Genomic DNA, 13,328 nt, shown 5'->3' with positions numbered 1-13,328 from the left:
ATATATTATATATTTTTTAAAGTTACTGAAAATAATCTTGTCCCAAACATAAGAGATAAGTTTCCATCTGCAATATAATACTAAAAGATTAAGCTCTCATGTTCTTAAGTTGAGGAGCATACCAAGTTTTAACTTTACATTTCGATTTTACAGGTACATTGATAAAAGGACAACAAATATTAAAATAATAACTTAACACATCAACAAACAATGAAAACATCAATACCTACATTATTACATAGGCCTAAATTAAACCAGTCAACATTACTTTAGGTAATTTTTATATTTTCCCTAAAGTTACTTTGTTTGAGATTTCGCTTTTGACTTCCTTCATGTGGGCCTTCAACATTTATCTTACTGATATATTTTTTGTTACTAAAAAATAACCCACACACCAGCATGATCAGAAATTATATTTTGCTCTAACATGTACTGCTAAAACACATTTTATCAAGATTATAATAAATTTTGTCGAGACAGGCCATATTCCTAGTCGGTTTTTCATTAGTGCAGTACAAGACTAAGTAAATTTTAAAAGTGGTTTACATGGTCTTATGTATTCCAAAATATTTACATCGAGGTCTCCTACTAGGGTATAATATCTATGGGCCTTTGCCATTACATTAAGTAAAATATTTTCAAGACAACTTAAAGTTAGAAAAATTAGAATCCGGAGTTCTTGTAAGTCGATTGTCACTTGGCTTGATGATTTCTGCCGAACTCGATCTCGTGACGTTAGAAAATTCTGGTAGCCGACAGTTCTCACAGATATATACAGCTTCCCCTTTAAAAGCTACAAATAACTGATATTTCACACTTGGACATTTTGTTGCTCGGTGCCATTCTTCACCTCCATATGTAGTTGTCCCTGGGACATTTAAAACAATTAAAGAATACAATGGCTACCATGAAAATGACTGATGACTGACTATAATGGCTGATGAAACAGCAAATATTGCTGGAAAAGAACAACTTTCTATTGGCTTTCAGTTTTATGATAGGAATCAAAATTTTATAGGCTGTGTTGAGCTAAAATCTCACGATACCCATCCAATCCCTGGTGTAATTCAGAGTTTTTTTAGCTGATCAGAGTCTTTCAGCAGATAATTGTGTTGGATTTGAAGGACGTTCTATGATGTCTGGAAAAGAAGGTGGTGTACAGGCCATTTTAAAGAAAAAGTAGCATAAATATTTATTTCTCAATATCTCAAGCCACAAACTAAATCTTGTGGTCAATGAAGTTAGTAAACCACTAGAAATAATAAACTTAATAGCAACATTTAAGTATACAATATTCTTTCACGAGCCGTCAGCCCACAGGAATTTAGCTCCTAATCCATCAAGACTCTTAAAAGACCAGATGGTCTAAAAAACACAAGAGCATTAGAAATTTTTGTGACAGCTTCCTTGAAATAATAGTCAATGCAATAGAAAATACCTCTCGGTCATAGGAAACTACTCTACAAGAAAATTTGCCTACCATTTACACTGTGCAGTTACTAAACAAATTTTCGTTGCAGGTTTGGTTATAATTGCAAAGTACTCTGTAATTTTAGAACCCGTCATGAACGTTCTGCAAAGTAAAAATATGGATTTTATTATGGTGAGGAAACATACTGGTGAAATCCTTGATATTATCAAGAAGGATTGACATTTTGGGATTGCTTCCCAAAATGTGTCCTGCCAGGGGCATGTTTAAGAAAATATTATTTTGTGTGAAAAAATTAAAAATATACATTTAATATTGCCTTCACGCTAGACTAGATTTATAATGTCATATCAAATTATTTCATTATCATTAATATACCTACAGATCCATAAATTACTTTTATATTAAACAAAAGAGATTGCTACGTCATCACATGAATAGTGTTATGGTGAGAGACTCGAATGTGCACTCACTACTATTTCTTGGACTGTGTTACTTTGGCGCTACATATCACTCCACCCAGACAAGCCAAAGCATGACATTGACTGGCAAAAATGTGGTGTAATATGTAGTATACTGATAGTGGCAGTTCAGTGGTTGTGTCAACAGGGGGGCTTCAAGCTCCATTCCAGCGAAAACGACCATTGCGTTAAATTCCTGGCTCCTACATGGTAATGAAAAACTAAAAATACTAGCTATATGCCAACAGCCGGTTCCGGGGAGAATAAAAAGCACATTATGACATTGCAGGTTCTAAGATTAATATGTTCAGTTGCACTCACATTTTAAACTCAGGAAACTCCTGGTATCTATTGAACTCCTCTACCCACTGCTGCTGGGTGGTGGGCAGTTTCTCTCCCAATAGTCGCCAAGTCACCATGGACAGTCCAGACTCTGTGAGTCTGGTAACACCACCTGGAATATCCAAAATTTATTTTTAATATTAATAAGCTGAGTTCTTAGTTTAATTTTTTTTAGAGAATCATGTATTTTTATTTGGATCTAGTGAAATATCCAATAATATTATGAATATACCAAACTCTATTTAGAAGAAAATTCACTACATGGCAACTAAACAACATAACTATCTCCTATATTTTCTGGTTTAAAATGTGTCAAAACAATCATACAATTATAATCTTCACATATTCAGTTGCAGTTGTTTTCAAGAAAACTAAAGGAATAAAATAATACTCACTTATTATTATTGCTACTGTATAGTTTTTTTTATTTATAAAAAATTTAATCTTGAACAAGCCTGAAAAGGATGCCTGTCCCAACTCAGCTAATAGTTCTCTCAAATCACTCGATTTGTTCCTAACATTAAGTGTGACTTCAACCATATTACTAATAACCAAAACAAAACATATAACTAAAAATAAATCAATTAGACAGACACCAAAACACAACGAAAGCAATTAGAAAGACACCAAAACACAACAAACGCAGACGTAACTAAGATAATTGGCCCGGTCAGTTGGTCAGAGGCAAAACAGTTGCTTGCACAAGACGTTTCTTCTAACCATACAAAGATGAATAAAGTTTGATGATGTATTGAGTAATAATATATGTACCTCAATCGATAACTCGATTATTCTGCCATCGATTGATATTCAGTTTTAAACCGAAACATCGAAATAAGTAAATAATAACCGATTTCCAAACAATCTGCTTACTGCTGTATATACAGCAGTGCCAGTACTCAGGCGGCCTAACTACCGTATGTACGGCAGTTGCCAAATAAGAGGGTTAACACTTCTTTCTGAAGATAGGTTTCCACATCAAGTTTGAAATATCTTAAGATTATAATGGGTTAATAATGTTTTGACATAGTGTGAACTTTAAAACACCGGTTACAAAAGCCACATATAATTAGATGATGAGACTATTCAATCAGCTGGAGAAAGTTTGTAACACATTGAATGTTTTTTTTTTATTGCTTCTTATTAAGAACAAAAAATAATACATAGCCAACAGAACTGTGTTAATGTCATAAACATTAAGATCAGAACACAACAGAGCAAAATTAGTAAGGATCGTAAATGAGAACTATTGTTAAAGTATTTAGGACTGGTGTCTAAATCTGTGGCTTTTTATTTTCAGCTGATAAGCATCACATAAAAATTAAATTGGTTGGATTTGAACTAGTAACCCATAAAGTATGTAAAGATCGCAGCTAGAATATTTAGTATTTTTTTTTTCCCCTTGGGGCGGCCTACTGCCATGCACTTAAGCCTCAAGGGCTTTTTGCGCACCCCGGAAACACACCATGAGGCCCACCAGTCTACAACTTCAGCAGTTCAACAAACCGCCGAAAACAACCTATCAAGTCTTCCTGGGAAAATTCACCACCCCTGTCCAAACTACCAAAGATGGCATACCGCTCTCTTGCTATTGCAGGGCAATCAAAGAGCAGGTGCTCAGCAGTCTCCTCCTGAGCATTACACCTTCCACAGAGCGGATCCTCCTGAAGGATGCCAACTCTGTGAAGATGCTTCCTCAGGTGACCATGCCCCGTGATGAGACCAGTGACCTTAGAAGACATTGATCTGTTTAATGAGAGAAGGTCCGAAGCCACCTTGGAGGAAGGTGACTGTAATACCATTGTACTCACTCTCAAACCCGGATGCAACCTCCACCTTCTCTCATGCTCCGCGCGAATCCATTTCGAGACAACCCTAGAGGATTCACACCTTGGAACACCACAGAACGGTTGAGGGCCCGTCATAATTGTTGCTGAGCCCTGGTTAGCCAGGGCATCAGCTCTTTCGTTCCCAAGAATCCCCTCATGACCAGAAACCCAACAAACGGTTACATTGTTGATTCTGGCAAGGGAGGAAACGGCCTGATAGCAATCCCAAACCAATTTGGATTTGATCACGCAAGAATCCAGCGCCATCAGCGCTGCCTGACTGTCCGTGAAAATATTAATCGTCTTCCTCCTATATCGCAGACAAAGATTCTCACGAGCACATTCCATAATAGCTGCGACCTCCACTTGAAAGACTGTCGGATACAGACCCATAGGGACCACCAGCTCCCTACATGGTCTCACTCCCAGAATTCCAGCGCCTGTGCCGCTTTTTGTTTTAGAGCCGTCTGTGAACTATTCGAGCTGAGCTGGTGGAAGAGGTTTCTTTCCCTCTGACCAATCATCCCTTGAGGGTAACATAATCCTAAAGGGTTTGTCAAAGGAAAATTTTTGTGGCATCTGATCAGAGATCATGTGCAGAACATCCTCCTGTATCAGAGTGCTAATTCTGCAGTGCCCACCGCTGCAGCCCGACCAGAGTCCCATCTGCTGAAGACAGTAGGCACTCCTCCTGGCCATAGCCCGAATGACAATGTCGAGGGGGGCGAGGTTAAGACAACAATCCAGAGCCGCGCCTGGTGCACTAGGAAAAGCCCCAGTGATAGCAAGGTAGGCCATCCTTTGGATACCCGCCAGACGAGCTACCACCGTCTTGGCCTCCGTTTTTGGCCACCATACGACAGCTCCATACATTAGTGCAGGTCTGACCACGGAAACATAAAGCCAGTACAAGAGCCTCGGCTTCAGTCCCCAGGGCCCACCTATCACACGTCTGCATTGCATTAGAGACCACTTCCCCCTGGCAATGACCCTTTCTAGATGAGGTCCCCAGTTTAGAACCCTATCTAGGATCATGCCCAGGTACTTGACCTCAGACTTCAGCTCAACGGGTGAGCCTTTGAATAGAAAGGGACCAATGCCCTCCATCTGTCGCCTTCTGGTAAAGGCTACCACAGCAGCCTTGGTGGGGTTGACAGTGAGGCCAACCTCATCACACCAATTTCCCACCATGTTCAGAGCAGCATTGGTCAGTTCCGTGATTGTTGTGTTGAACTTGCCACTCACAAGAATCACAATATCATCTGCGTACCCTTGTGCAAAGACACCGCTGCTATTCAAAGAATTTAGCAGGTCATCCACAACCAGGTTCCACAGAAGAGGAGAGAGGACGCCGCCCTGCGGACAGCCCCTCGTAGTCTTCGCACTAACACTTGCTCCCATGAGGGTTGTAACAACAACCCTGTCCGTGAGCAAGGCCCCTATCCAGTCACACACCTGACCATCAACACCACGTCTTGAGACCGCATTGATAATCGCCTGAGTGGCTGTATTGTCAAAGGCTTCTTCAATGTCTAAAAAGACTCCTATGGCTACCTCTTTTGCTGCCAGCGTTTTCTCAATCCTGCATACCAATTGATGCAGGGCCGAGTCGCATGACCTTCCTGGAGTGTAGGCATGCTGGTTAGGATGTAGAGGTCGCTCCAAAAGAGCTCCCTCCCAAACAAACCTGGCAACAATTTCTTCCTGGTTTTGAGAAGGAAGGAGGACAGGCATATCGGTCTGAAAGACTTCGGCCGATCCATGCCCGCCCTCCCCTGCTTCGGTATGAACACCACTCTGGACACTCTCCAGGATAGTGGGATGTACCTGAGAGCCACAGAGGCTCTGAACAGTCTGCACAGCTGGGGAAGGAGAATATCCAACCCCCGCTGCAAGCAAACCGGTCTCACCCCGTCACCCCCAGGAGCTTTGTAAGGACTGAAGGAGTTGATAGCCTATTCAATCCTTCTGAAGGTCACAATACGGTGCGCCAGACTCCACTGCAAATGGGTGGCGTGGCCCGCATGTCTCCCCTCACTGTCGGGTGGTTGATTACTCTCATGAACAATACAGTCCGGGAAGTGTGTTCCCATCATAACTTTTAGAACTCCTTCCGGTTCAGTAATGTAAACACCTTGATCGTCCTTGAGACTACCAAGCGGCGAGATGAGATTCTTTGCTAATAGCTTTTGTAACCTTGCACAGCCCTGCACACTGTCAATATCGGTGCAGAGCTTCTTCCAGGCTAACCTGTTAGCCGTACGAACCTTGCGGTTGTACAGTGCAAGAGCCTCGTGGTAGGTGTCCCAAGTGCCCCAAGTTTTGGCTCTCCTGAATAGAGCCCTGACCCTCTTCCTCAAAGAGGCCAGTTCAGAGCTCCACCAGTAGAATATATATTACTATATATATTCTATAGTAATATATATTGTAGTATATGTTACTTAACATATACTACACACTTGACACATCTTGAAAATAATGTAAAAAAAGAATTTTTATTATTTAATTAATTTGACCACATATGAATCAGTGCAGGAACTCCATCATGATAAAGCTCACAGCACAAAGATCATAACTTCTTTTAGTTGTTTACTAAACATCAAATTACACATGTTAACATCTCCCTATTCCACTGATTTTCTTCTTAATCATTTGTTTCTTTTCTAAAGTCTGAGCTTAATGATGCTTATTCCATAATGTTGTAGAAATACAATGGAGTAACTTTTTATACTTCCAAAAAGTGGCTTCAAAACTTACTTTGAGCAATAAAAATGGCACACTGGGGCAAGTGTGTGTTGTCACAATGGAACCTAATAGAATTAAAACTTTCAAAGTTATAAGTCAAACATCATTATTTAAAATATTAGTTCCAATACTTTTTAAATACAAATTATACTTGATAAATATTGATTTCGGATTAATCAGATTAAGTCTGACAAGTTAGAACAGCAGACAAGGAAATAAATTAGCAATCAATTGCCTTTACAAGTAAAGATTCAAGATATTTTATTGTCATTAAGCAATTTACAAGGTCTGTCCAAAAAGTATCCGACCGCCAACCAGCAGGCGCCCGCGGCGTAACCGATCGGCTCGAACCGGTTATTGGAGGGGAGGGACGAGCCTACTCTTTCCCATATTAGGCATTTAATACGATCCGGTCACTCAGTGAGTCACAGCGCTCTGTTCCGTACAGTACTGCCGTGCGTGTGCGTTGCATTTCAATATGACTGAGCGTGTTGAGCAGCGCATTTGCATTAAATTTTGCCAAAAACTTGGCCATTCAGCATCAGAGACGATTACTATAATACGGAAAGTTTATGGTGATGTGTCTATGGGTGATACACAAATAAAAGAGTGGTTTAGGCGGTTTAAAAATGGACGCATATCAATGGAGAGTGATGACCGATCTGGCAGGCCTTCAACGGCCAGAAACGCTGAAAATGTTGAACGTGTTCGTGCAGCAATTAATGAAAACCGTCAATTGACTGTTCAAGAGCTGGAAGAAGATTTAGGAATACCAAAATCGTCAGTTTGTAACATTTTACATGAAGATTTAAAAATGAACAGTGTTTCGGCAAAATTTGTACCTCGGCTGCTGACCAAAAGAACTGTCGACTTGAAATCGCACAGGACAATCTGGATTTGATAAAAAAGTGACCCAGGGCTATTTTAAAAAGTTATTACTGGTGATGAGTCATGGGTTTATGGCTACGACCCTGAAACAAAAGCTCAATCTTCACAGCGGAAAACTCGCGAAGAGCAACGGCCGAAAAAAGCAAGATAAACTTGAAGCAATGCTGACAGTTTTTTGACCAGGACGGCATTGTTCATCACGAATATGCTCCAAGAGGCCAGACAGTGAATAAGGAGTATTATCTTGAGGTCCTAAGGCGGCTAGGAGATGCAGTGCGAAGGAAACGACCTGAACTGTGGACAAGCTGTGACTGGATCCTGCACCACGACAACGCGCCAGCTCATTCCTCAAATCTTATTCAGCGTTTTTTGGTCAAACACGACATCAACCAACTACGACAGCCTCCCTAAAGTCCTGACATAGCTCCTTGTGACTTCTGGCTATTTTCGAAATTGAAAATTCCTTTGAAAGGAAAAAGATTTAACGACGTTGAACAAATAAAACAAAATGCGACGAATGACCTGTTAGCCATTCCGCAAAATGAATTTAAGGAGTGTTTCCGGAAGTGGGAGGAGCGTTGGAATAAGGTAGTGGCTTGTGGAGGGGAGTACTTTGAAGGGGACCAGATTGCCGTTGCCGCCGAGTAACGTCAGTTCTTACCAGACGTCAAGGTCGCATACTTTTTGGACACACCTCGTACATGCCATAGACAAAGTAAAAGCACCAATATTTAACCGTTTACCCTAAGACAACAGTATATTTAAGAGCATAAATAAATAATTTATATATATATATATATATATATATATATATATATATATATTTGTCAACAGAGTAGAAAGCATTCATTTTTAACCATTTACTTAATACTAACTTAAATCTATGCATGTCTACACTAAAAGCTCTCTGAGGTAGTTTATTAAATAAATAATTTAATCTTCATGAAGATGTGGCTACTTTTTTATTTTTCCAACCTTACTGAAACTTGATTAAGTAAGTATTTATTGCTTGTATTGAGGTTATGAATATCTTGCCTAAATTTAAAATGGTACAAATTCTCCTTAAAACTAACTAACAAGAATATATTTTATACATTTTTGAAGTTTTTTTTTTTAATGGGCTAGCATGACTCTCTTTCTGGTATAGATATAATTGTCCTTAAAGCTTTCTTTTGCCAAATAAAATTTCTATCTGCATGACTGCTATTATCCTAAAGTGTAATTTCATACAGAAGATAAGAATTAAAAAAAGGCATTGGCTGTAATCAACATGGATAAGTTAACAACGTTTTTTAGTTTTCTTAAAAAGTAGATAACCCTAGATAACTTTTTACACAGACTATTAATACGTGAGCCCCAACTTAACACTTTAAATGCCAAGTCGGTCAGAGTTGACCGACGCCTATGATGTTTGTACAGATAACTGTCGGCCATACCTGACCGACAGCGTTGCTACGCAACAGACAACCATTATGCCCGTCCTGTATAATGCACTACACTCTAGCGGAAATTATCAAAACTACGTGACCTAGAATGACATTGGCTATTTACAGAACACTGTTTCAGTTCAGATACGCTACAATAAAGTTGCTGTTATATGGCTCGAAAGATAGAGTATTTCTTTAGCATCTCGTCGGCCAAAGATGACCGACAGATGTTTTTGTAATTTTTGGTGTAACATAATTTTTGTTATTTTAATTGTAAAAATAGTAGTGATTATAGCAAATACTATTACCCTGTGTTGCATTATAAAATTTAAAGGAAATCAGCAATTTGTATGGTGCTTTTCTTGTTTTTTAAGATTTAAAGATGTTGTTTGTAAAATAATATACGTATTATGCTGTAATAAAATATACGTTTTATTATTACCACACAAAAAGTGTTAATTAATTATTAATCTGTAAACCGAGAAGGTTACTTACATGAATATCATAATGTACAGTATTATTTAGAATTATACTGTCAGGAATAAAATATTCATACATAATTCAGAACATTACTACAAGCTTTTCTTATAGCTTCTTGTAAAGTTGGCTTCCTTATACCTAAATTACAAATATAATTAACACTTTGTGACATAAGGTTTTTGTTAACTTACCACAAATGAATGATCTAATTTTAATGTCATTTCTGTATTACATAGTAAATTTTTTCATTTGTGAATGTCCTTGAAAACATGTTTCACATAAAAATGGTTTGTCAGGACACACGCAAACAAAATGTAGTGACTTTTGTCATATTTCTTGCTACACCTGCGGACTCCTCTGTTCGGACAGTTTTTGATAACACATTTTGCAAACTTTCCTAACTCTGTGTTTTTTTGCACCTTCTCCAACCATAGCAGATGATGTTAGATAGTGATGCCCAGTCCTTGATACTTCAGGAATGCGTGGCGTTTCCTGCAAACACCATTAAGGAGCAAGCTAGCTGTTCTTTGAATTTGTAATCGAAATTAAGTGCTTCTTTTTAGCATTGGGAGGTTTTTTTGTTTTCAAAAATGTATTGTATGCCAACCAGCTGTTAACCACAGAAGTACCAAGAACGAGTTCTTCACCTACTTTGTGGTACCATCTCATAGTCTTTCTCACAGCGGTGCTGTATGAAGACATCTGATCAGAAAGATCTATGCCTACTTTAGCCTTATTGTAGGCTGTGACAACAAGTGGCTTTAGTACAGACGGCTTGTCTGGGTTTTTGGATGGAATTTCTACATATTCCGGTTTGTGCACAGTTGACAACATTAAAACTTCTCGTTTATCCTGCCACTTAGTTATAAGGACCCCTTCATCATTTTCTAAAACAAATCATTTCTCCTTTCTGGATTTTTTCTTTTGTCAAGTCTTTTGGAATGCCCTTTCGTTTTCGTCTTAAGGTTCCACAAAGATGAGTTTGTCTCGATAACAAAGAGTTTGCTAGTTGAACAGAGGTATAATAATTGTCAACATATAGGTTGTGGCCACTGTTCAAATGGTTTGCCATGAGCTCCATTACTACAGAGGTAGCTACTGAGTTGTCTGTTGCAGCAACGGTACCTTTCCCCATATAAACTTTTATACCATAAGTATAGCCAGTTTTGTCACAAAGTTTAAATATTTTAATACCGTACTTATGAGCTTTGCCAGGTATGTACTGGCGGAAAAGTAACCTACCACGGAATGGTATCATTGTCTCATCGATGACAAGGTCTTGTTCGGCTTCTTTTAGGTTAAAAAACATACCATTTATAATAGAAAGCAAGGGTTTTATTTTGCCGATACGCCCATCTCTTTGCAGATTGTTGTTATCATTGAAGTGCCAAAAGCGTAAAATTAATTGGAATCTATTTCGGCTCATTACTTTTGAGGCACCTGAGAAGCTATATAAAGCATTTGTGGACCAATAATCACTTATTCGGGGAAGTGTTACTAGGCCCATGTACAAAAGTTGGCCTATAAACTTTTTCATTTCTTCTGGATTGGTGTCTCGCCAATCTTTAAGCCTACTCTTACGGCTCAATCGTAATTTAGAATATTACATCGTGAGCATTCCGATTTGTTTCTGTGACCATCAGATCAATGACATCGGCATTAAGACACTGTTCAAAGAAGTCGATCGGTTTTTGAATCATTAGTGGTAATAAATTTGAATGTAGGCCTAGAGTTAAACTCAAAGATCTGCTGTTTACCTTCAAAACTATGCCAATTGTCCACCTTCGTCAGCAGTACTGTTAACTGTCGTTATGGTATTATCAACATCGGCGTCTGTGTCTTCGTTTGCAACCATAAACTCATTTTCAGCAGCTTCGTCCGAGCCATCACTTGGTTGAAAGTCAGGGTCTGAATCCGTTGTCGTCAACCACACTATAGTCCATGTCCTCAACACTTTCATCTTCACTTAATCCCGCAAATAAATCACCTTGAGATGAGGGAAGGTCAATTATTCTGTCAATTTCCGATTGTCGCAAAGGATCGCCCATTTTACGAACGCACTTCCACTTTCTAGGCTAAAGCTTCAAAACAATAGCAGGTTGATGAGAAAAGGCGCGAAAGTACAGTGAGGTGTCGTCCGAGAGTGATGTAATACACAGCTGACTACAGCTGCAGTACAATCCAGTGAGCTATTCTGCACTACCAACCACAAAAACGTAATATCCCACACCTAATATTGTGTCGGTCATGTACGACCGACGATGTAAAAAACGTTATATATACAAAAAAATTATCAAATCACAATGGTAAGTGACCAACTAACAGAAAAACATGAATAGTTTTCCTAGTTTTAGCCACGGATAATTTTGGCACTCTAACGCTAAAACAGAATATTTAGGCTTGGCATCTAACGTGTTAACCTGCTGTCTAGATGAATGCCAAGTAATTTAACAGGCTTATTACTTTGAACTACTTCTCAATTGAGAGAGAAAATTATTTTTTCAGTTTTACTATTATTTACCATCAATCCATTTGATGTATACCATTCCAGAGCCATATCCGTAGAATTATTTTGTTTAGTTATCAAACTAAAGTTTTGTCACAGTTTAAAAGTGTAGTATCATCCGCATATAATACAGTTGGACATGGAATGTTAAATGATAAATCGTTCACAGCAACTATAAAAAGGAAATGGCCTAATACTGACCTTTGTGGAACTTCTGTCTCTGTAATTTTAAAATCTGATTGTTCATTATTTATTGTTACCATTAATTTGTTTTCTTCCACTTAAATATGATTTTATTAAATTGATTTCTATATTTTTAATTCCATAGTTTATCAATGAGTAGGATATGTGAAATACAATTGAATGCTTTTGTTAAATTAATCAAGGTAACAGAGAAGATTAGTTTATTTTCAAAGTTTTCTAATACCTTTTCTACAATATTTTCTAGAGACTTGATTGTGTTAAGACCTTTTATAAATCCAAATTGTTCTTTGCAAATATACTCGTTTTCATAAAAATAATCATTTAGTTGCTCTTAAAACAACCATAAAAATCAATAGATTTTGATTATCTGTTTTAATATAGTTTACCAGGCTCTTGACACAGTAAAATATTAATCATAACTATGTATAGGTGACACTCAAACCAAATGATTTGTACAAAATGTTTTGGAAAACATTTATTTCCTAATTTAATCATATTTTACAGGTAGAATCCAAATAGTTTAGTTTTCAGCTGGTTGGACTATACATAACTCATTACAAAAAGAAGTCATAAATGGTGTTCCTCAGGACTCTAAACTGGGACCCATCCTTTTTCTCAAATACACCAATAAAGTGGCATCCTTTATCAATCAACAATAAAAAACTGTCTATTATATATAATTTTCACCTGATAAAAGGAAAGGCTGTGAACATTTTAATTCTCTGTCTCTAAAGGACTCTCCAATTGAATGCACTCTATACACAAAATTCCTTGACCTTTGTATAGACCGTGGCCCTACTGGAAATTTCATGTTAACTTGATTTGTAGGAGATTATGGTCAACATATTATGCGTTAAGCCAATTCCCACAGATCTGCAGCAATGAAGTACTAAGAATGTATACTTTTCTTACGCAGAATCTGTTCTTGGGTACAGGTAAACATCTGGAAATTTCCTTCTAAGGTGATTTTTCTTAGATTTTTCAGAATGCAGAAGTAGTATCTTTAAGCCATTATGC

At 38.0% G+C, this 13,328-nt stretch overlaps 1 protein-coding gene across 3 annotated transcripts in view; it reads right to left on the bottom strand.

Annotated features, from left to right (window-relative positions):
- The window catches only part of LOC124372398 (cytochrome c oxidase assembly protein COX15 homolog), a 39,009-nt gene that overhangs the window by 11,168 nt on the left and 14,513 nt on the right, over positions 1–13,328 (bottom strand). For all 3 annotated transcript variants that reach the window (XM_046830797.1, XM_046830796.1, XM_046830795.1), the window contains exon 5: positions 2,212–2,344. In XM_046830797.1, coding sequence (XP_046686753.1) covers positions 2,212–2,344 — 133 coding nt within the window. The remainder of the gene's footprint in view (positions 1–2,211; positions 2,345–13,328) is intronic.

Source organism: Homalodisca vitripennis, unplaced genomic scaffold (assembly GCF_021130785.1).
Source record: "Homalodisca vitripennis isolate AUS2020 unplaced genomic scaffold, UT_GWSS_2.1 ScUCBcl_3101;HRSCAF=8394, whole genome shotgun sequence".
NCBI classification, from domain to species: Eukaryota; Metazoa; Arthropoda; class Insecta; order Hemiptera; family Cicadellidae; genus Homalodisca; species Homalodisca vitripennis.
The sequence above is the reverse complement of the archived record's forward strand: the minus strand, read 5'-3'. Positions and strand labels throughout refer to the sequence as shown.